This window comes from Bos javanicus, chromosome 21 (assembly GCF_032452875.1).
Source record: "Bos javanicus breed banteng chromosome 21, ARS-OSU_banteng_1.0, whole genome shotgun sequence".
Taxonomy (NCBI): domain Eukaryota; kingdom Metazoa; phylum Chordata; class Mammalia; order Artiodactyla; family Bovidae; genus Bos; species Bos javanicus.
The window spans coordinates 55,514,539-55,537,998 of record NC_083888.1 but is presented as its reverse complement, the minus strand read 5'-3'; the positions used below and the strand labels follow the sequence as shown (position 1 = coordinate 55,537,998).

The window sequence follows — 23,460 nt, the reverse complement described above, 5'->3', positions numbered from 1 at the left end:
TCATGTCTAGCAGAGGAAGGCGGGATCCACAGTGAGAGAAAGGTGTCTGCTCCAGGCCCCACGGCTGGCAGCACATGTGGCAGCCCTGGGACCTGAGCCGTCAGCCCGTGTTGCCAGTCACCTCACAGACGGGCAGGGGCAGCTCTCGAACCACATGAAGCCTGACCGCCAGGCCTGGACTGTGACTTCCTAAATGCGGCCCTTCAGCTGTGTGCCGGGCTGGGTCAGGCCACCTGCTTCGCTTGGGGTCCTGTCCTCAGGAGCGGGCTGGCTGACAGGTGCCCCAGAGGTGGGGAGGCAGGCATCTGCCTGGGAGCCGAGCCCTGGGCTGTGTGAGAGCGTGGGCTTAGTTTCTTGCAGGCTTCTCACTTCTGAGGTGAGGACGTGCACAAGGGTAGTTATTTCTGTCGTCTAATGTATGGTCAAGTGGTTACCACCAGGAAATTGAACACTTTTGAGTAGTAGTTAGAAGTTATCCTGTGTTGTATTCTGCTCCCCTGGTCGCCCTTGTTTATCCCTGCCTGTCAGAAATCAAGGCCATCTTGAATGCCACCTGTGATCCCCCCTCATGACGTGATTCAGCTGACAGGTGTTTACTGAATACTCCTGTGAGGCCCACAAGAGCAGAAGTGGAATAGGCCTGCCCTGAGGAATTCGCAGTCTGGAGGAGGAGGACACGCCAGCACACCGTTGTCGCACAGTGTACCCAGGGCGCTCTGGGAGCCCAGGCAGCTGACTCAACCAGTGGGACAGTGGGAATCTGCAAGCACTTCTCAGAAGGGGCAGCTCAGGCTGGGCTTTGCGGGTGGAATAGGAGTTCGTTATGAGGATGAAGGGATGGCCTGTTTTGGAACTCAGGGCTGGGAGTGCGGGTGGGCGGACCTATTGGAATACAGGTGCGAACAGTGGAGGCGGTGGTCAGAGAGGAGGACCAGGTCTTCTTCCTGATTGAAATCCCTCTTTTGCTGTGCCTCACTGTTTTTGGTAGTCTGAGCCTCTTACCCACATGAGCCCCTGGAGGATAGGTTGCAGGCAGTCTGAGCTCTCTGGCCCATGTTCGAATCCTCGTTTCACCCTTTGCTGGCTTTGTGATTTGGAATTTATTCCTTAATTTACCCAAATCGGCCTCTTTCTCCTCCCCCTCTGGATTGTGGTGAACAGTGAGTGGGGTGGGGGCAGGGAGCCCCTGGTGCAGGGCCAACCACACGGTGAATGTCATCTCCAGCAGAGAGGGTGCCCAGGGGAATTTAGAGTTTTGATGATTATACCTTTTATGGCTGTCAGGCTTTGATCAGAACCGTGTCCGCTGACCAGAAGGCTTGCAGTTTCCCTTCTACCAGGAATCTTGGATTCTGGCCCGTCCATGCAGGGCGAGTGGACATGCAGTGGATAACACAGCTCCCAGCCCAGCTCTCAATGGTTAGAATCCACACGTGGGGCCAGCCTTAGAACACTGCCCACCGGGAGAAACATCCCCTGTGTGCATGTTTGTAAGATGAAAGCATTCAGGGGACTCTTGGTTCCCCCGAGATGCTGAGTGGTGCTGGGCTGCATGACGGACTACTCTGCAAGGGGGCAGCCATAGTATTCCACACCCAGCATGTGCCCAGAACTTATTTGTGGGGTTCACGTGTGTTTGTGACTTCACTGTCTTAGAGACTCCCCATTTCCAGGAAACGGCTGAGAACAGTTGTTTTTCCAAGAGCATATGTATAAAATGCTTACATACAAGCTGTTGATTGAACGAAAGAACAGCTTCCCCAACACCCTGATCAATGGAATGAATGTTGAGCTGAGAGGATTAGACTTAGCCCTTGAACTGGGACAGACTCTTAACCCCATTCCTTCCTTGTTAAGGAAATGGAGGCTCAGCGAGGTCCGGGAGCTGTCAGTGGAGTTTAGTTGTCCAACCAGGCGAGGTTATAGATGTCACATGCCTGTGCACTGTGGCTAGCAAAGAAAGTGTTACCTTCCCAGATTGATTTCATTTATTTTTTTTTTTTTTAACTGGAGTATGATTGCTTTACAATGTTGTGTTAGTTTCTGCTGAACAACACAGTGAATCAGCTATTAAGTATACATATATTCCCTCCCTCTTGGACCTCCCTCCCACCTGCACATCCCACCTCTCTGGGTAATCATAGAGCACCAAGCCGAGCTCCCTGTGCTATATAGCAACTTCCCACTAGCTCTCTATTTTACACTGGGTAGTGTGGATATTAGGCTTCCCTGGTGGTTCAGCGGCAAAGAATCCGCCTGCCAAGCAGAAGATCTGCGTTCGATCCCACACTGGTTCGATCCCTGGGTTGGGAAGATCCTCTGGAGATGGAAACAGCAACCCACTCCAGTGTTCTTGCCTGGAGAATCCCTTGGCCAGAGGAGTGTGGCAGGCTACAGTCCATGAGGTCGAAAAAGAATCGGACACAACTTAGTTACCAACCAGCAGCAACAGTGTGTGCACATGTCAGATAATTCATGGATATTTTCTTTCAGTCGTGAAAGTCCATGTGGCCTGACCTAATGAAAAAGGTGGCGGTGCCCAAAAGTGGGGACAGAACTCTCTCAAGGCAGCAACCTTTCCCCTGGATTATTTGTTTTGGTCCAGAGACCTGGACGAGCTGTCATCACGAAGCAGGTGCCTTTATCTGATGGTTCTCATGTATGTTTTTGCTGCTCAGGAGCTAAGAGAAGATAATATCATTTTAATTGAAACCAAGGCTATGCTGGAGGAACAGCTGACGGCTGCTCGGGCCCGGGGCGATAAAGTTCACGAGCTGGAGAAAGAGAACCTGCAGCTGAAATCGAAGCTTCACGACCTGGAATTGGTACTGCAGGCTGCTGCCACACAGACCTGTCTAAACAGATTGGGGTGGTTTCGGGTTGTGCCATGCCCTTCTCTGATTTTTTCCAACACTGGTTTTGGTGCCGCTGCCAAAATGGTAATGCGCTGACTGCGGAGAGTAGCTCACTCAGTTTGGCGGCCAGGGTGGGCCCCGCTGGGTGCCCACAGACAGACAGGACGAGACCACCATGCCGGACCTCTCATGTATGGATGAGCTCATGTGTGTGTCTTTTGCAAGAAGAGTCTCTGCTGGCTTTTATGGTGAGGTCTGAGCTGAGATCCCTGAGTTCCTTTCCAGGTTTCTCGAGGCATGTTAGGTACCCTAGAGCCACGAAGCCGCCTGTCACCAGGGTACTTGCTCTAAAGTCCTGGGCTATAAGTCACTTTGTTCAGACAGCATTCAGTTAGAGACCTGGGCTCTCCCATCACCCTCCGTTGCCAGTCAGTGTATCTTTCAGTGGCCGTAACTCCCAGCTGGGCCCTGGGCTAGACTCATTTCTCTTTGGGGAAGCGAGCAGGTGCCTAGAAGGTCTTCCATCCTTCAGGAATGGGGTGGGGGTGGATACACCAGGACCAGGGCCTGTCCAGAGGGGTCCCCCAGCCACATTCTCACTCCATCTTTCTTCCCGCACTAGGATCGCGACACGGATAAGAAGCGAATAGAGGAGCTGCTGGAGGAGAACATGGTCCTGGAGATTGCTCAGAAGCAGAGCATGAACGAGTCCGCCCACCTCGGCTGGGAGCTGGAGCAGCTGTCCAAGAACGCAGACCTGTCGGACGGTAGGGGGCGCCCGGTGCCCGGGAGCCGCCCAGCCCCCGGCTGCTTCCTCATCCAGGGAGCCGAGCCCTGGGCTCTAAATCTTCCATGTCAGGCCATCCATTCACCCCGAGTAAATAGGATTTCCTTCAAGTGCCATTTGGAACTGTTTCATTACCCTTCTCCCCAAGGAGAGCAGGAGGGGTCTGGCAGCCTTGATGTCAGGACATGAAACACAAATTAAGTGTTGCCAGCTTTCCCAGTTCCCATATGGACAGTCCCAGGAGCTTGCAGATTACCGCGCGCTGACGCCCGGAGGGCATCAGAGGCCTATCTGTGGACGGTTGAAAGCCCTGGATGGCAGGAGACATCCCCAGTGGTCACTCATCCCCCCTATGAGTGTATCCTGGGCATTATTTTCTCATTTATTTGCATAATTGGGCAAGACGGATGCAGTCTGTTCTCTGTCTCCCCGGGCGGGGGCTGCTAAGTGGCTGCTCCTCCAGGACCCAGGCCTCTTCTGGCTTGCACCGCTGTCCCTGTTCGAGACAGACGGGGCGTCTCGGCCAGGGAAAGGTGGGTGGGGCAGCAGTCAGCACTGCGGCAGGAAGCTTCGGTGCCCAGCAAACAATAAGCCAGTTCCTGTGTTCAGAAATAGCACACGTGCCTGTGATGGAGCGAGTTATTGTTTACTTAGAGCTGTGCAGAGCAAGGTAGGGCTTTCAGCTGGGCTGGGAGTCACCTTTTTCAATTCCCATAAGCATCCCCCCAAACAGTAGAAAGTTTGTTGAACGTAGCTGGAAAACATCTTCTCTTCGAGGGGTGTCCCGTCAGTTCCAAACCAAACATCAGTTTGTTAAACTACCAGCCTGTGAGGGGAGTGAACTTTGTCTGTGCTGTGGGGCCTGTACCCTGTGCTGGGGGCTGAGGGTGGGATCACTCTGATTCCTAGCCCTGAGAGGAGAGCAGGTCCATTGGGGAGGACCACTGCCCCCTGGTGGAGCAGAGAGGTGGTGCAGGCTGCCAGGGACAGTCCTAGACTTAAGAGTATTTCTGTAAGAGACCAGGGTGGCCTATGGGGGTTGGAAAGCCTTGCTCCTTCAGACTACTCAGTATAGTGTATGAGCCCTTTCAGATCAGTGAGCATGATTTATTCTCGATGTTCCCAACTCCTAGTGCTTAGCTAGGAGCTATTGAACATTAGGTTGAATGAGGGCATAATGCAAGTAGAGCCTGAATATACTTTTTCATGTGTGGTGTGGTGGTTTCTTGAGTCAAGAAAGACCTGGCTTAAAGTCCTGGCTCCTCCGCTTGTTAGCTGGGTGACCTCTTTTAGACTCAATTTCCTTATTTGCAAAGTGGGGATAACGAAGCTGCCTCACAGGAGCGGTGAAGCTCGATGCTATGCCTGGCCCACGGCACACTAAAGGATGCTGTTCTTACAGCCACAGTCTCACTAAAATAGATCCCATCACTCTGATTGCTTGGGTGCTAATGAGCATAGCACTCAGTAATGAACTCTTGTGTCATCGTGATCGTCTCTGAAGCACTGGCTTTTATGGAAGAGGAGAGGAGGCTTGTGGTCAGCTGTGTTGTTAAACCTGTGGACCCTTAGGAATTACTCCCCATGGGTACAGCGTTTCAGTCTGGGATGATGAAAAGGTGTGGAGGGGGATAGTAAAGGTGGTTGCACATCGCTGGGGGTGCATCTAATGCCACAGAGCTTTAAAATGGTGAATTTTATGTTATAATGTTTTACCCCAATAGAAAAATGTTCATTTTTCACAAATGCCATGGTACCATCCAAACAATCACAGGCTCTGAATTAATGGGGTTTCAGCTGAGGTTTGTTTTGTCTGTGGCATAGTTTCGTGTGTGGCGAGCACATGTGCTTGTGTGTGTCAGCGCTGGACCTGGGCTGCGGACCTTTGTCCACCTCCCCTGCCGTGCTGCCTGTTGTTGCTTGGGGTCTTGAGGACATTCAGGCTGGTGGGTTCTGAACTGCTGTTCTTGGTGGGAGATGAGAACTCAGAGAGGGTGGCGGATGCCTTTTAGACCTTAGGATATCCGCCCAAAGGATCTGAACATACACGTCTGTGTCCGGTTCGATGTGCTCACTATGGATGCCGTCGTCCTGCCTGTATCCTCGCCCCTGGAGGTGATGAGTAAGAGGCAGGTAAGGGTGCAGCCCTGTTTTCAGATCAGGCTCCCAGAGCTCAGTATGTGACACTGTTGAGACAAGTGAGGACAGTACAATCCCAGCCCTTTCTTTCGAGGGCTTTCATTCGCGTTCCTTTCTCCTCCTGGAAAAGTCCCAAGACTCACCTAAAATCCCGTGACTTACCTAAAGTCGTGCACCCGCTGGTGGCAGGAAGGAGCTAAGAACTCCCGTTCCTGACTCTCGGGTTTGTGCCCACTGCCCCCCTTCTCCATATGCATTTGAGCTATTTGAAAGGAAACAGCTCAGGGGTCCCCAGCCCCCGGGTCACAGACTGGTACTGGTCCACGTCCCCTCCCCCACCCTAGTCTGTGGACAAATTGTCTTCCATGAAACCAGTCCCTGGTGCCAGAAAGGTTGGGGACCGCTGGAATAAATAATCTTCCTCTTTCTAGCTTTAGCTTATATTTTCATCACATTTAGGTTTGTTTTTTTTTTTTTTTAGAAAACAACCAAATATTTGGAAATGAATTAATATACCCTTAAGAAACTCCTCGATCAAAGAAAAAAATCAAATAGAGATTAGGAAGCAACTGAATCATATGTAGAAAATTGGTACTATGGGTATATCAGTTTGTGGAAGGAAACTTATACTAGAAAAGTAGAAAGTAAAATTAATAATATTTGCATTAATTTTCTTTTTTATACTTATAAAGGGTGAGATTTTTTAAAATTTTTATTGGCATGTAGTTGCTTTCTAGTGTTGTGACAGTTTCTGCTGTGCAATACAGTAAACCAGCTATACGTATACATATATCCCCCCTTTTTTAGATTTCCTTCTTACACTTAGAATTTTTAAAGCAATTTACATAAACTCTCTCATTTTTTTCCCCCCAATGTAATCATGAAATTACAAAATGAAATCTCCATTCAGGGGACCTTATCCAGGGATGGCAAGTATTGGGCATATGTACCCACGGAGCCTTCTGCCACCTGTGGCAGACATAACTAGTCGATTATTGTGCCCCTCCTGCTGAGCCACCCATACTCCCGTTGCTTTCAGAGCTGGAACAGAAAATATTGTCTATTTTCCATCTCTGCTAGTCTCTAAGATCCTTGAGTTGTATGGTCATGTGAGCCACTTGATAAAAAATGGTTCCCAGCAGTTGACATGATCTTTAACTTTTGCATTGGCGTCTTCGCTGCAACCTGCTTTCCTCGGAAGCTCTGGGCCCAGCTGAGCTAGCAGAGGACTGTCACTGTCTGAGGGACTTTCAGGCACTGACTGTGACAGTACCCTGTGAAATGGAGGAGACCCCCAGCCGGCCCCTGGGACCCCCTTCCCAGCCCCTCAAACCACGGCATGGGGTGCCTGATGCGCCTGGCTCGCAGCTGGAGCCTGGGGCTGACTCGGCTTTGTGCTTCAGCCTCCAGGAAGTCGTTTGTGTTCGAGCTGAATGAGTGCGCCTCCAGCCGCATCCTGAAGCTGGAGAAGGAGAACCAGAGCCTCCAGAGCACCATCCAGGGGCTGCGCGACACGTCCCTGGCACTGGAGGAGAGCACCCTCAAGTGCGGGGAGCTGCAGAAGGAGAACCAGCAGCTCATAAAGAAGGTAACCCTGCCGGGGGCGGGGTGGGGGGAGTGTCGGGCAGGTGGATACCCCTCCCCCAGCCCAGTCTGCCGTCTGGAGGCAGGTAAGGGGACAGGTATAAGTGAGGATGCGCAGCTGAGAGGAGAGCAGAAGCCAGTGCAGCCGCAGTTAACTATAACAGAGGAACGAGCAGTCGTAGAGAGCAGTCAGCAGACAGCGGGTCCTGTGCCTGCACGATCCTGAAGGTGTGACCTCTGTGTGCCTCCTTGTCTTCATCTCTGAAATGGGGTTCGTGGGCTTCCCGTCTAACAGATGTTGCAAGGACTCGATGGGTTTGTGTATGTGAGGGGTCTGGTATGTAATAAGTGTTCAGTGAGAAGAAACCAGTGGACTATTAGGGGGCATAGGGGAGAGGAAGCAATGGTGTAAGCCATGCACACATACATGTATGGGGGGTAGGGACCGTTGGTGGACATTTTTGGGCACTGCTGGTGGTGAACAGGACCAGTACCCACCTCTCCCTCTGGGTTTATGGGATGGAGAAGTAGGGAGGGCCAAACTGCATTTGCCTTTCGGGACAGCTGTTGGGTCTTCCCAGGAGCACAGTAAAACCCAGACATCTGGGAGGGCAGACAGGGGCTTACAGACCAGTCTTCGTTCTGTGGTTACAGGGACCCCCATTTGCACTGGGGAGTCAGTCTCAGGCACAGGAAGGGTCCTTGAGAGGCTAGGGATGGCTTCCGTGGCTTTGGCCACTCCAGGTCAGAGGGCATCAGTACATCAGGCTGCCGTGGCACAATCACATTTGAAGGCTCTGAGCACAGTAGCTGTCAACGTCCAGCTGAGGGTGAGAGCGTGAGCACGCTTGCTTGCTGGCCACCATACAGGCTTGGTGCTTTGAGCCGTCCCACCTGCCCATGAGTACTGCCAGCATCATTTACTGAGGCTGCATGGGCAGTGGGAGGGCCACCAGCCACAGGCAGAGACCTGGGCACCGCTGGTCCTGACGCTGCTGGTCCCTTATCTCTGAGATAGGCTTGGGACAGCCCCTCCTCCTCCTGTGACTGGGTCTCTGGAGCCCCCTCATGGGACCTCCCAGGCTTGATTACTCACTCTTCTTGTCCCTTTGAAGCCTTGTGTGCCTTGCAGCATTTCTGCCAACAAATATCTTGTCCTGGCTTCATAGGACAATAGATAACCCCCACCCCATCCCATCTCATGCCATGTCTCAACCCAGAACAGCGTGGGGAAGGCAGCTAGGTTTTTTAGATTCACATGGGCCTAGCACAGGAGATGTCTTTATAAGTGGCATTTCGATCTCAGCCAAGAGGAAAAGAATCCACCTTTAGAAAGATGAGAACCATCGGCTCCGCAGGTCCTCACGGGTCTGCTGCACAAAGCCCACGATGTAATAGCTCTGGCCCAGCTCCCAGCAGGCCTCCGAGGTGAGCACTCACGTTTTTCCCAGCCCTCGTGGTCCACCCCGGCCCCGCACCCCTGCACAGAGGAGGGGCAGTGAGTATACCCCCCTGGCCGTACTGCTCAGCCCCCATCTCTCGGGTCCCACCCTCCCGGTTCCTCTGGGTTCGGTTCCCTGGTGGGACACCAGCCCTCTCCTGCCACAGTCCTTAAGAGACAGGGCTTGGCACAGAGTCCCTGGCAGGAGGGAGGTGCCACGGTTCCCAGACCTGTCCTGTATCCGGTGCTGGGAGCCCTGGGAGGCGGCCTTCTGCCCTCCAGAGTACCTCTTGCTGTCTTACTTAGCCTGCCCTCCGTCTGACTGACCCTGTCCCGGCCCAGCAGGTGTGGTTTCACGTTCTCCTCCTCCCTCCACACACACCCCGAGTCCGGCACCGACAGGTGCTCTCTGATGATGGATGGGCAGACACCACAGCCCCGGTGGGAGGACTCACCCCCAGGCCCCTTGGGCCTTCATCCGGCTCAGTTTGTCGGAATTTCCTTTCCTGGGCCTCAGCCATCCCACTGTCCCGATCTTCCCATGCGGTGTGTCTGGGCACCAGCTGGCACTCCTCAGTCAATTGGTGAAGCCCCAAGCCCCATGGGGGCCAGCCTGGCTCTCTCATTCCCCACCCGGGAGGTCACGGGCCCAGAGGAGCTCAGTGACTTGCCTGAGCCTCACAGTGAGGACACAGCAGGGCTGGAATACACCCCCCCAGTTCGACCCCCGCCCTGCACTCCTCTTTTGAGGATGACTCAGACGCACACCACATCACAGTTCATTCTCCTGTTGGCCCCAGCTGGGCCAGGCTCCCCCGTCCTGAGGTGCCCGGCTTGGGGTGCGGGGCTGAAGTGCTGACGAGGTGATGTGATGACCTGAGTATGGGTCCTGCTTGGCCCAAGTCTGCCCACTGGTGGGGGAAGGAGCATGCCCGCTGCTTCCTCCCATGGAGGTTTGAGAGCTCCCAGACCCATGAGCCAGAAAGGAAAAGTACGACAAGTAGACAGAGCCTGCCCATGGGCAGCGATCCTTCCAAGAGCTTTGGACACCTCTCCGTGCAAGGCCCCAGCTCAGACAGGCTGAACTGCAGCAGCTCCAGGCCTGCTGCTCACAAAGGTCACTGGACATCTCAGGGTCTTACCCCAGAGGTTGATTGATGGGCTGGGGTCCAAGATCTTTCAAAGCATTGAGACTCATCTGGTCTTTGCAATCTATCTTTTTAGAAGAGCTGTCCCAAACCAGCACATCAGGATCCCTTATTGTTTAGTCGCTCAGTCACGTCCGACTGTGTGCAACCCCTTGGACTGTAGCCCACCAGGCTCCTCTGTCCATGGGATTTCGCAGACCTGAATCCTGGAGTGGGTTGCCACTTCCTTCTCCAGGATCCTTTAGGACCATGTCAAAATGCAGACAGAAGATCTGTAGGTGGTGAGGCCGTGCTCTCGCAGGAAGGGGCAGCGAGCACTGCTGCACCTGCCGCCTGCCAGCACGTGCCAAGCACAGCACAGTGACGCTCACGAGGATGCTCACTGCTGCTCCTGCATCAGCTATGGAGACTTGCTCGTGGTCACACTGTTAGTAGGGAGGGACCAGAATCTGAACCCTGTCCCCGTGGCACCAGAGTCATGCCTCTTGCCGAGCTCCAGTGCCCCCTTGCCGAGGGGTTTGGTGGGAAGGGGACCAGCAGCCTGGACGCCCTCCCAGTGCAGGCAGCAGCAGGGGCTTCTCCTGGGAGCCCAGTCTCAGGTGCTGCCCTGGACCCACTGAGTCAGAATCTTCGTCCACCACCTTATCCAGGTGTTAGGCACCATGAAATAGTAGTTCCTGTTTTAGGAAGGTCGGGCTGGTGGATCTCAGCAGAAGAGTTTGGTGTCAGGGAGGTGATGGGGTGGTTTTCCAGGCCAGGGGAAGGTGGCCCAGCCCCAGGCAGGCAGCGGCAATAGAGAAGCTTGGGTAGAGAAGGCAGGGCTTGGAGACAGAATTACTGGAGGGTGAAAGAGGAAGCAAGGGCTTGTCCGCAGACCTCTCTGAGCATCTGGGTGAACCGGAGTGTTACCAAGTGGCATCTGTGGGGCATCCAGTGGTGGTGGTCCCAGGCATGTGGTCTGACCCTCGGGACAGTGGATAAGGCCTGAGATGAGAGCAAGGAACCCTGGGGGCACTTGGGCCCATGGCACTGAGAATAAGGAGAGAGAGGTCGGCTGAAAGAAGCTGACTGATGGTGCCCATGGCCTTCCACTTCCACGAGCTAGAAATGCAAGCCGCGGGCTGGGAGCTGAGGGTCGAGGGTGTGCGGAGGTCCCTTCAGAGCAAGGCCGGGCCACTTTCCCTTGAGAAAAAGGCCCGTTCAAATGTTGGGTGGGGCTGATGGGTTTTGAGTTGATTTTAAAATATAGATCACTTTGTGAGGCTCACTGCTGCCCGTCTGGGTCTTGTGGCTCCACAGATTGAGAAGTTAAAGACCCAGCTGGAGAGAGAGAAGCAGAGTAACCAGGATTTGGAGACCCTGAGCGAGGAGCTCATCAAAGAGAAGGAACAGCTGCAGAGCGACATGGAGACCCTGAAGGCTGACAAAGCCCGGCAGGTAGGTCCTCTGGGAATGGATGCCTGTCCCGGAACTCCTGCCTACAAGAGGGAGAGTAGTCCAGGATTTAGCCATTTCCCGGGAGTCTGTAGGGGAAACGCAGGTGACCAGGCATCTGGCCTAGCTGCAGCTCAAACCAGCCACTCTTGTTCAGTGGTGGGGGTGGGTGTGCCCCCCACCCGGCGGGGACACTGGCAGCGCCTGAGACGGGTGTCATGACAGGAGGAGAGAGGAGATGCTCTTGGCGTGTGGTGGGTGGAGCTAGATGTCCAGCGTCACACAGGACAGCCCCGCGTGACCGAGAACGATCCGGCTCCCAACATCTGTCGCGCCTTGCTGAGCCCCTGAGGTTTATTTGCCTCACGCCTGAGGTGGGAGGCAGTCCAGGGCTGGTGCGGCGGCTCTGTGATGCTGGGCAGGGGCCAGGCTCTTCCTCCTCCTCTGCCGGCCTTAGCTGGGACTGCTGCATGCCCTCAAGGAATGAGAGAAAGAACGGGAGGGCGAGGAGCAGAGAGCCACTCCCCACTGCCCCCCTCCGCTCTGGGACCTTCTGTCGCATTCATTGGTCACACTCAACACGCGACTACCCCCTACCTGTGAGGGGAGGCCGAGGTTTCAAGTATTTGAGTTTTTCAGGCGCTGAGCTGGAGCAAAAAAAGAGGGGATGGGATAGTGCCATGTTTGGAGAAAAGACAGGCAGGGTCCCTGGCAGGATGTGGCTTACGTGGAGGGCAAAAGATGACAAGCAAGGCGATCCCAGACGTGTGCTCTTGAGGGAGTAAACGGAGAGAATCCTGCTGGGTACAGGGGCTGAGGAGTCGGGGTGCAAGGCTGTCCCTGAGGAGCTGCCGCTCACATGCGGAGCCCTGGAGGATGGGGAGGAGTCAGGATGCTGAAGGCCAGGGGAGGGCCATCCAGGGCAGAGGGAAGACAGTGTGCAGGGTCTGCAGGTGAGGAGTGGCCTCAGGGGAGCCTACAGAGGCGAGTGGCCAGGACGAGCATACCAAGGGAATCAACTTCCATCGTTTTCAGTAAGAGGGAGAGAGGGGTTTCTGTTTCTACATCTTCCTGGCCGCCCTGAAGGCATTTTAACTTGAAGTGTCTTCCTAAGGGTCTCCACGCTCGTCACCTCGTGTCCATGTTTGCCCCTAGGAACTTTAGGGATTTTTGTTTTTTCAATTGAACTATAGTTCAGTTCTGGCGTACAGCAAAGTGATTCAGATATATATGTGCATGCGTTCATGGGTCTCTGCTCAGTTGCTTTAGTCATGTCTGACTCTTTGCAACCCTGTGAACCATACCCCGCCAGACTCCTCTGTCCACGGGATTCTCTAGGCAAAAACACTGAAGTGGGTTGCTATGCCATCCTCCAGGGGATCTTCCCGACCCAGGGATCAAACCCAGGTCTCTTGCATCTTCTGCATCACAGGCAGATTCTTTACCGCTGAGCCACGAGGGAAGCCCATATGTGGGTGTATGTGTATAAAAAAATATATGTACACATATATGCATATGCTTTTTCCATTATAGGTTATTACAAGTTATTGGATATAGTTCTCTGTGCTGTACAGTAATACCATTAGGACTTCGGCGGGGAATGGTCTTTTAGGGCCTGGGCTTTGGTCACCAGATTAAACCAGACTTCAGCCCCGGATCACAATATGTTTGTGCAACAGCCAATGTCTCTCCCATCATGTTTTCCCCCAGATCAAGGACCTTGAGCAAGAAAAGGACCATCTCAACCAGGCAGTGTGGACACTGCGGGAGAGGTCTCAGGTCAGCAGCGAGGCCCGCGCCAAGGACGTGGAGCAGGAGAACAAAGCCCTGCACAGGACAGTGGCGGAGACCAGCGGGCGGCTGAGCAGGCTGGAGCTGGAGCAGCAGCAGCTGCAGCGGGCGCTGGAGCAGGCGCAAGAGAAGGCGGGCCGAGCCGAGGCACTGGAGCGGGAGCTGGGGCAGCTGAAGGAGGAGAAGGGGCGGCTGGAGGAGGAGAAGGGGAGGCTGGCGCAGAGGGCCAGCGCCCTGCAGGCGGCGGGCGAGCGGGCGGAGGCCGCGGAGCGCGAGAGCCACGGGCTGGCGCTGGAGAACCGGCAGCTGCGCAAGTCCCTGGACGCCCTGCAGAACGTGTCGGTGCAGCTGGCCGGCCTGGAGCAGGACAACCGGCAGCTGGACGAGGAGAACTTGGAGCTGCGCCGGATGGTGGAGGCCATGCGCTTCACGGGCGCCAAGGTGGCCCAGATGGAGCGCGAGAACCAGGAGCTGGAGCGTGAGAAGCAGGAGCTGAGGAAGAGCGTGGAGCTGCTCAAGGCGCTGGGCAAGAAGTCGGAGCGCCTGGAGCTCAGCTACCAGAGCCTGAGCGCCGAGAACCTGCGGCTGCAGCAGAGCCTGGACAGCGGCAGCCAAAAGGCACAGGCCCTGGAGCGGGAGCTGGGGCAACTGGAGGCCGAGAACCAGGGCCTGCGGCGGGACCTGGAGGCCCTCCGGCTGGCCCACCGGCAGCTCGAACGGGCTGAGCAGGAGCGGAAGGCGCTGGAGCAGGAGGTGGCCCAGCTGGAGAAGGACAAGAAGCTGCTGGAGAAAGAGGCCCGGCGGCTGTGGCAGCAGGTGGAGCTCAAGGACGCCGTCCTGGACGACAGCTCCGCCAAGCTGTCCGCCGCCGAGAGGGAGAGCCGCGCGCTGGACAAGGAGCTGGCCCGCTGCCGGGACGCGGCCGGCAAGCTCAAGGAGCTTGAGAAGGACAACAGGGACCTCACCAAGCAGGTCACCATGCACACGAGGACGCTGACCACACTGAGGGAGGTGAGCCAGGGGCCGCGGGGCCGCCGGGCCACACCATGTGTGCTGTGGGATTGAGGTGGGACGGCGGGAGGCCCCTGGCACGTGCCCCCTGCTTCGAACCAGAATGACGCCCGAAAGCATGAAGAGGAAGTAGACGTACCCTGTTAGGATCTGACTGCCCGGAGACAGCCGGTGCCTGGGGTATTTTATTCCCTCCTCTTCCTTGTGCATTTCTGGATACACACACTTGGTACCCTGCTTTGTACACCTTAGCCCTGCTCTGGTTTTCACTTAACTTCACCTTTTCTCATTACACTAAATAGCTTTCAAGCCACAATTTCTAATGGCTGTGAGGTAGATTTACTGTGATTAATTCTGTAGGTTTACTGTGATTACTTCCCTGGCCACTCACACGGTAAAGAATCTGCCTGCAATGCAGGAGACCTTGGTTCAATCCCTGGGTCAGGAAGATCCCCTGGAGAAGGGAATGGCGACCCACTCCAGTATTCTTGCCTGGAGAATTCCATGGACCGAGGAGCCTGGTAGGGCTGCAGTCCATGGGGTCGCAAAGAGTCAGACACGACTAACACACACTAGCACGTGTTTTGGACAATCAGATTATTTCTGAGTTTTCCCACTGTTTTATTTTTTTTAAGTCTTTATTGAGTTCATTACAGTATTGTTTCTGTTTGTGTCCCGGTGTTTTGGCTGAGAGGCATGTGGATCTCAGCTCCCTGACCTGGCAGAGCCGGGAACCAGGGAAGCCACACCCCCTGCACTGGACCACAAGGAAGTCCCTCCTACTATTTTAAATAACACTGGGCGTCCTAACAGTACACCTTCACAGATACCTATTTCCTTAGGATATATACCTCGAAGTGCAATTACACTTGAAAGGGTCCAAATTTTTAAGTCTTCTTGGTGAACACCTGTCTTACTTCTCCCTGATATTTTTTTTGTGTGGTCATCTGGGCTTTCCTGCATGTGTTAGGGTGAGTCACTGCTCTGGTAAATGACTTCAGCATCTCCCTGGCACATCACAGAAGCTGGGTCTCCCCACATGTGGAAGTTCACTGTGGCTGTTCACAGGCACCTGGCTTCCTCCATCCTGTGGCTCGGCCATCCCACGGTGGACCTACCTGCAGCAGGTAGATGCGGAAAAGAAGGACCACACCTCTTGATGCAGAATTGGGTCACAGAGTTGCACCTAACTGCTGGGGAGGCTGAGAAATGTTCTAGCTGTGTGCTAAGGAAGAAAAGGAAATTTGAGAACACAGAAAGGTCTCCATGTTAAATACATACATATGTGTATATATTACTGACTGTCAGTGCAACAGATCACCATGCTGTGGGGAAAATACAAGACACCAACTCAGGCAGCAGCCCCTGCCTCATACGCATTGGTTAGGCTTTGCTGCAGTAACGATCAACCCCACAGTCTCAGGGGCTCATCCTATCCAAGGCTGGTTTCTCATGTGAGTCCAGGTGACTCTCCAGGGAGCCTGTCCTCTGTGCTGGGGCTCAGTAGTCCAGTCTGCTTTGACATTATGGCTCCCCCATCCTAACCCCACGCCCTAACCCGTGGGGTTAGGGCGGTTCCCGCGGCAGAGGTGAGGCAGCTGTAAGGTCACGTACCGGCCCTTCCATGCCACACCTGGGGAGCGACCCTGGAATGTTCAGCAAACATCACCAAATGTGTTAGGGGTTCCAGGCCTTGGGGTGTGGTAGGTGTCCATGTGAGGGCATGTAGCTATGTCACCGGGCAGAAATTGGTAGCTGCCTGGAAAGCTACAGAGGTGTGGACCACAGTAAGTGAACTCCTAGATGAGGTCAACATCCACTTTCGAAAAGTAAATCAAAACCTGTCTAAAAGTAAAATCTTTCTCCCCTTTATATTTTTTTCTTATGTTCTAAATTCCCTGCAATGGGCCTTTAATTACATCACTTCATAGAAAAGGCAGTCGTGTTGGAAGAATTCAAACCTGCTCCTCAAAGGTCACCATAAATGGTATCTCAGACGCGTCTCTGGATGCGTTTGGAACATGTTCAGTCCTTCCCAGACACACTGCTGCATGGCCTCGTGTCCTGAACCCCAGGGCCTGGGAAGGTGTGTTCACCCCTTCCCTTCAAGACATCCCCGGGGTCCGCTGTCCACATAGAACTACCCGCTTGTCCCTCGAGACTCCCGAGCTGGCCGTGACTCAAGAAGATGGTTGCTCTGCCCTGAGATGGGCCTGTGTCTGTCTCTCTTGCCGCATCTGCTGGGCTCCTGGCCCACGCTTATCCTCACTGTCCCCACAGGACCTGGTGCAGGAGAAGCTGAAGAGCCAGAAGCTGAGCAGTGAGCTGGACAAACTGAGCCAGGAGCTGGAGAAGGTCGGCCTCCACAAGGAGATGCTGCTGCAGGATGACAACAGCAACGGCGACCCGTGAGGACCTACCCGCCCCGGGTGGCTGCAGGAGTCCATGCACCCCACACCCCGCAGGCTCCTCGCCCCACCCCCCAGTGCTGCATTTAGTCTCCACACCCAAGGGCCTCTTGTCGCATGGGGCTTTCTATCCCAGGCCTCCTTCCTGGAGATTCCAAGCAGGGAGTGGAAGGGGATTTCTTTTGTCCAATGAAAAGGCTTCCTGATTTTTTTTCTAGTTAGGCTCTTTCAGGCCAGTTTTAAATTCACAACAAAACTGAGGGGCAGGTACAGAGATTACCTGTGGACCCCTGCCCCCTGACATGCATACCCTTTCCAACCATCAACACCCCACCCCCCACCAGAATGGTACATGCAGTAACACTGACAGGTCATCACCCAGAGTTCACAGGTGACATTGGGGTCACTCTTGGTGTTGCACGTTCTGTGGGTTTTGACAAATATATAACGACATGTATGCACCCCTCTGGGGTCATACAGAGTGTTTTCACTGCCCTAAGGATCCTCTGTGTTCCACCCATTTGTTCCCTTGTCCTTCCACCAGCCCTTTGATTTTTTTTAAACCAGCCTGCAATTCTTTCTTTCTATTTCTTTCTCTCCTCTCCTCTTTTTCTTTCTTTCGCTCTCTCCCCACCACCCCTCCATGCTGGGTCTTTACTGGGGTTTCTCTAGCTGCAGTGAACAGGGGCGACTCTCTAGTTGCCATGCGCGGGCTCCTCGCTGTGGTGGTTTCTCTTGTGGAGCACGGGCTCTAGGGCATCGGGCTTCAGTGGTTGCAGCTCGTGGGCTCAGTAGTTGTGGCCCACCGGCTTAGTTGCCCCCGCGGCATGGAAGATCTTCCCAAACCAAGGATCGAACTGGCGTCCCTTGCATTGGCAGGAGGATTCTTAACCACTGGGCCCAGCACTTTGATTTTTAAAGTTGAACTGTTGCTACTTTGCCTGCAGTGCTTTCCTGAATGATCTCGCTTTTCCAAGAAATCCAGCATCTTGGACTTTTGTTGGACTTGTAACCAACATGATGTCCTTTTGGTGTGGCTACAAGTCCACAGAGATTTACCACTTACCTAGCACTGTGGATGGATTCGTTAACCTTTCTGAGACTCAGTTTCCCCATCTGTAAAATGGGCATAACAGTACTTCTCTAAGATGACGCCTGGAACACTATAGCCATAACGTTTCATTTACGAGTGTCCCAGATGTGTTTATACCAGGAGTCCAGGGAAGGGCTCTGGGTGACGGTGTTTGGCTCCTGCGGTCTTTCTGGGCCACATCCTTCAACAAGATGAAGAAACCAGCTTAATGCAGGAGGGCCTTGAGGGCAGCTGGGAGACTGGGAGCTTGTGGGAGGAAGAGACAGATAAATACTACCGTGTATTTTTATTTTTTCAGGAAATACAAGATTTTGGAGAGCATAAATGAATCAGCTTTAAAAACAACACTCTCCATGAAAGAAGAAAAGATTGCTTTCTTAGAAGCGCAGGTAGAAGAGAAAGCCAGCCTGAATCACCAGCTGCAGAACGAGATCCAGGTGGTAAGAGCAGCGTCCCCCCAACCCGCCCTGAGACAGGCCAGGGGTCGTGGCTGTGAGATGCCCGCCTCACCTTTCCCAGACCCTCACCTGGGTGGCAGAGGGGAGACTTGGATGCCCGTGTCCTGGGGCAGGTTTTTGTGGAGAGGACACCCAAGGCTCAGGGGAGGGAGGAGACTGGCCACAGTCATGTAGCTGAAGTCGGGGCTGGGTCCCAGCGCTGCCCTTCAATCCCATCTACAGGGAGGGGGTAACATGCAGCATGGAGGTTGTGTGTGCCCCCTGCAAAAGCGAAGGCAGGTGCCTGGCGGGTCCGCGCCAGTGCTGGGCGAGGAGATGGTTTGGTGCAGGGGGCCCCCAGCTGGGCCCCTTCCTGCCCTAAGTCTGCACTCCTGTTCCCACAGCTGAAGAAGGAGTGTGAGATCCTCAAGCAGAGCCAGGAAGGGGGGACGCAGGCACAAAACTCATTCAAACACCCCATGGGGACGTCGGTCGAGGGTCACCAGGGGAAGGATCCCTGGGCGCCCAGCCACAAGGAGGCCACGATGGAGCTGCTGCGTGTGAAGGACCGGGCCATCGAACTGGAGCGCAACGTGAGTGGGGAGAGGCCGTCCATGAACCGTCGTGTAGGTGGAGTGGGAATTCACATCACCAGGAAGGACCCCGGGCAGCAGGAGCTGTTGAGATTGACACAGGTCTCACCAGCCACTTCTTGTATTTCCTGGCAGGTCCTGTGAGCTCCTTTCCACTTGAGATCCCTTCAGCCTTTTTTCTTTTTTTTTTTTTAAGTGAGCATTTTATTTATTTATCTTAAATTGTTCATTTATTTCTGGCTATGTCAGATGTTAGTCGTTGCACATGGGCTCAGTAGCTGTGGTACGTGGCTTAGTTGCCCTGCAGCACGTGGGATCTTCGTTCGCCGACCACGGATCGAACCTGTGTCCCCTACGGGGGAAGGCCGATTCTTAACCACTGGACCACCAGGGAGGTCCCTCTTCGGAGTTTCTAACTGAAAGGGTGTGTGCACGTCTTCCCCGAAGATGCGCTCTCTGCCTCCCAGCACATCACTGGGCCTGGAGCGTCTACACCCGCACCGTTTCCACGGGGCTCTGTGATTCACTGCTCTGCCGGGGGTCGACCGTCCACCACAGTCCTCCACCTGTTTTCATGAATAAGACGTTATTGGCCCACAGACACACCCTCTGCTTCCACGTTGTGTGGAGCTGCCTTCCCGCGGCGGGTCAGTGTTGCGACAGAGACCACACGACCAGCAGACCCCCAGATATTTGCTGTCTGGCCCTTTACAGAACAAGCTTGTCCATGCATGTCTAAACACTTGATGTCCTTTGATGTCCCCCCAATGGCCTTATGAAGTAGATAGTGATGGTTTTCATTTGACAGATGAAAAAGGTGAGATAGAGTTTACGAAACTTGACCCTAAGCCCTATACTGGTAAGGGACAGGCCACAACCACCACCCACACATCCTAGTCCAGTCGGTGGCCTATTTTGCTTGGCCTTCATTTGCCTCGCAGAGGATGAACCGCCTTAACCTACCTGCTGTCACCCCTGAGTGGGATGAGGCTGTGGGCACAGGCCCTGACTCCTGTCCTGGGCAAGCTCACAGACATGCATTCTCAGGGTGAGCGACAGAAAACAGAGAGAAGCATTAAAGACAGATAACTTTAAAGAAAGCAGCTGTAACTCCAGCTCACCCTTGTCTCACACTCACATGCTCAGGTTCCTTGCAAGACCCCCATCATGTGTATCCCCATCATTTCTATCATGAAAACATGGACAAAAAAAAATTTTTTTCTGATGCTATTGTCTTTCTAAGAGGGAAAGTGTTACTTCTCTTACTTAATGGAGTCTGGCTTTAGCCCCCAAAGCATCAACTCTTGAGGGTTCTCATTCCCAGCAACTCAGGTCCCCGCTGCCACTTAGCAGGTATGGAAGAAGTGAAGTGAAAGTCGCTCAGGCATGTCTGACTTTTTGCGACCCCATGGACTATATACAGTCCATGGAATTCTCCAGGCCACAATACTGGACTGGGTAGCCTTTCCCTTCTCCAGGGGATCTTCCCAACCCAGGGATCAAACCCAGGTGTCCCTCATTGCAGGTGGATTCTTTACCAGCTGAGCCACAAGGGAAGCAGATACGGAACTGGCATCTGATCAGGCCCATGCTTTTCCCTCCCCCAGAATGCGGCCCTGCAGGCTGAGAAGCAGCTGCTCAAGGAACAGCTGCAGCACTTGGAGACCCAGAACACGGCCTTCAGCAGCCAGATCCTGACGCTGCAGAAGCAGAGCACCTTCCTGCAGGAGCATAACACCACACTGCAGACACAGACGGCCAAGCTGCAGGTGAGGGCCAGGCGGGCCAGCCTCGCGGGGAGGATGCTTCTTGTCTCCTAGAGGCCGGACCAGCATGCTCACAACTCCCAATCAGCAAGACGAAGCAAAGGGAGAGTTTGGGGCTTTTTTTTAGCAGATGCATCATACACCATGATTCCTAGTCTCGGGATCTTTGAAAATAGTTTTCAGTGATTATACACCTGGCTGCCCAGGCTAAAAAAAAGTTCATTTCCCTGCTTTTATTTGCAGTCTTGTCTGTTTCCCAAAATCTATTTCTTGAGATGCTCTTAGGAATTTTTTTGGGAAAAGAGACTCTGGAATCAAATAAGTTGAGTTCAACCAAGCCAAGCACATTTCTTCACCGTAGGACCTGGTAGAATCTTTCTGAAGCAAATGTGAATTTTTCATCTCCACGAGTGAAATGGAGTATCACATGTCTGTTGAGAGCATCTAGCCAAACGAGTGTTCTGGACTGTGCATTTTAAGATGTGGATATTTATTTACAGTTAATAGATTGTGAAAAAAATTAAGAATTATTCATCGCAGTTTCTGAGAAAGGGGTCTGAAAGTATGTAACTTATGGGTCAGGGGTGATAAACAAGAGACTGGCAAAGATATTGGAAATTATTCTAGTAAAATAAGGAAATAGGGTTTGTAGTTTTGTTTTGTTGGGGTTTTGATTGTAGTTGTCATATCTTTGTCTCATCTTGATGTTAAGGTAGTTAATTCTGACCTCAGAATGAGTTATGAAGTGTTCCCTTCCCTGCAGTTGCTCATAATTTTGGATGTTGGGTGGGGGTTCTGAAGCTGTCAATTAAGTTAAGGTAGGTTGTTCAGGTATTCTGTGTCCTCAGTGATGCTCTTTTAAAACTAGGCTTTTAAGAGTATTCAAAGATGGTATCCAAGGAGCTTATTCATAGATAGGGCCTCATTTGCCACCGAAAGTCACATCTGTGGAGAGACTTCAGGACTAAGCACCATGTGACAGCCTGTTACACCGTCTGGCCTCCCCCAGCCATTCCTCAAGTCCGAGTAGAACTGTCTTTGGTCCCAGCTGGGTCTTTGCCTGGCCCGGGGGGGTCCCCACTCCCTCGTGTCAGCCTCCATCCCCGTCTCCCTCTCGGCAGGTGGAGAACTCCACCCTGACCTCCCAGAGCGCCTCGCTCAGCGCCCAGTACGCACTGCTGCAGAGCCAGCAGACGGCCAAGGAGAGCGAGAACGAGAGCCTGCAGAAGCAGCAGGAGCAGCTGACGGCCGCCTACCAGGCGCTGCTGCAGGACCACGAGCACCTGGGGGTGCTTCACGAGCGGCAGTCCGCCGAGTACGAGGCCCTCATCCACCAGCACAGCTGCCTGAAGACCCTGCACCGCAACCTGGAGCTGGAGCACAAGGAGCTCAGCGAGAGGTGCGCGCCGGCGGGCCGGCAGGCGGGTCCCCCGGGTTTGTGTCCCTCCGTGCCCCGCGAGTCTCCTCTTGGCCTGCGGCTTCACACCATCTGGGGCACTGGAGCTTCCCCAAAGGGAAGTAAATCAGAGTCTCCCTCAGTGGTTCGGAGTGAGACCAGCTGGAGAACGGGTGGCCAGAGGATCCCCAGGGAAGAAGGGGTGTCACGGCCAGTCCCGGCTGAGGGAAACTGCTTGTTGGTGTGGGGTCCCTGCTCCCGTGAGGAGTCTCTTCTTCCCTCTCTCTTCTCTCCAAACCAAGAATAAGGAAGAAGTTCACCAGAGAAGCTCATGTACACTGATGCCCTTCACCCTGCCTTCTGTTCTGTTCTTGCCTTTCAAGGTCTGAGCTGCATTTTTTTTTAACCTTTTGTTGTTGGGTCTCTCAGTCCTGTCCTACTCTTTGTGACCCCATGGACTGCAGCATGCCAGGCTACCCTGTCCTTCACCGTCTCCCGGAGCTTGCTCAAACTCATGTTCGTTAAGTCGATGATGTCATCCAACCATCTCATCCTCTGTTGCCCCCTTCTCTTCCTTCCCTCAATCTTTCCCAGCAACAGTCTTTTCCAATGAGTCAGCTCTTCACATCAGGTGGCCAAAGTATTAGAGCTTCAGCATGAGTCCTTCCAATGAATATTCAGGGTTGATATCCTTTAGGATTGACTGGTTTGATCTCCTTGCTGTCAAAGAGACTCTAAAGAGTCTCCTCCAGCATCATAGTTTAAAACAACTTTTAATTTTAGGTATATAGAAATTAAACAGAATGGTAGAGTGAAGCCTCTGTAGACCCATGACTGGCTTCGGCAGTGAGTGCTTTTTGCCATCTTTGTTTCATCTTTACTTTCCACTCTCTAGCCCTATACTTTAAGATAGAATTTACATACATTGAAATGCACAAGTCTTCACTTTGCACTGTTGACAGCTCGTGGGTTCTGGGTTTTGTGTAAATTCATTCAGTCAACCAGCATCGCCTGAGCACCTGCCCCTGCAGATCAGTGATTGTCCCAGGCTCCTGGGCAGGGGTGGCAGAACCCATCACACCTGGGGACAGGTGTGATACGCACATGGCTCTAATGCAGGAGGGAGAGTCTCTCTAACACTTCGCGAGGGTGGGTGGTGGGTGAGCGGAAGCAGTTGTCCTCGTCATCCACTTGTGAGATGGCCCTGCTGGCAGTGCCTCCCTCAACTCGGCCTTACGATGCTCAGTGAAGCTGCAGTGCGGGGTGTTTCATCACAGACCAGGGGGAGGGTATACAGCCAGCAAAGCTGCGTGAGGGTGCCTGATGGTGCTGTGGACCGGGGGTGATGGCGTTCATTCATCCACTCACCTGGTGCTTCCTTTTTGCCTCTGTCTGGAGTCCTCCACTCACTTGATCCACTCACTTGATGCCATCCTTGAGACAGTTGACGTCCTGCTGAGACATCTGCTCCCGTAAGATTGCTCCTTCCAGCCAAACTGAGCGTCTTCGGCCTCCTCTGCACCCTTCCGTACACATGTGATCCTTTGCACACACCTGCGGTGTGCTTGGCGCTGAGT

General features: G+C 53.6%; 1 protein-coding gene across 4 annotated transcripts in view; it reads left to right on the top strand.

The window, feature by feature from the left end:
- Window positions 1-23,460, top strand: part of CCDC88C (coiled-coil domain containing 88C) — a 144,250-nt gene that overhangs the window by 90,902 nt on the left and 29,888 nt on the right. For all 4 annotated transcript variants that reach the window (XM_061395102.1, XM_061395101.1, XM_061395103.1 and 1 more), the window contains 10 exons: window positions 2,679-2,825; window positions 3,478-3,622; window positions 7,185-7,369; window positions 11,254-11,391; window positions 13,099-14,190; window positions 16,471-16,598; window positions 17,990-18,131; window positions 18,533-18,721; window positions 20,329-20,490; window positions 21,609-21,886. In XM_061395102.1, the coding sequence (XP_061251086.1) occupies window positions 2,679-2,825; window positions 3,478-3,622; window positions 7,185-7,369; window positions 11,254-11,391; window positions 13,099-14,190; window positions 16,471-16,598; window positions 17,990-18,131; window positions 18,533-18,721; window positions 20,329-20,490; window positions 21,609-21,886 (2,606 nt within the window). The remainder of the gene's footprint in view (window positions 1-2,678; window positions 2,826-3,477; window positions 3,623-7,184; window positions 7,370-11,253; window positions 11,392-13,098; window positions 14,191-16,470; window positions 16,599-17,989; window positions 18,132-18,532; window positions 18,722-20,328; window positions 20,491-21,608; window positions 21,887-23,460) is intronic.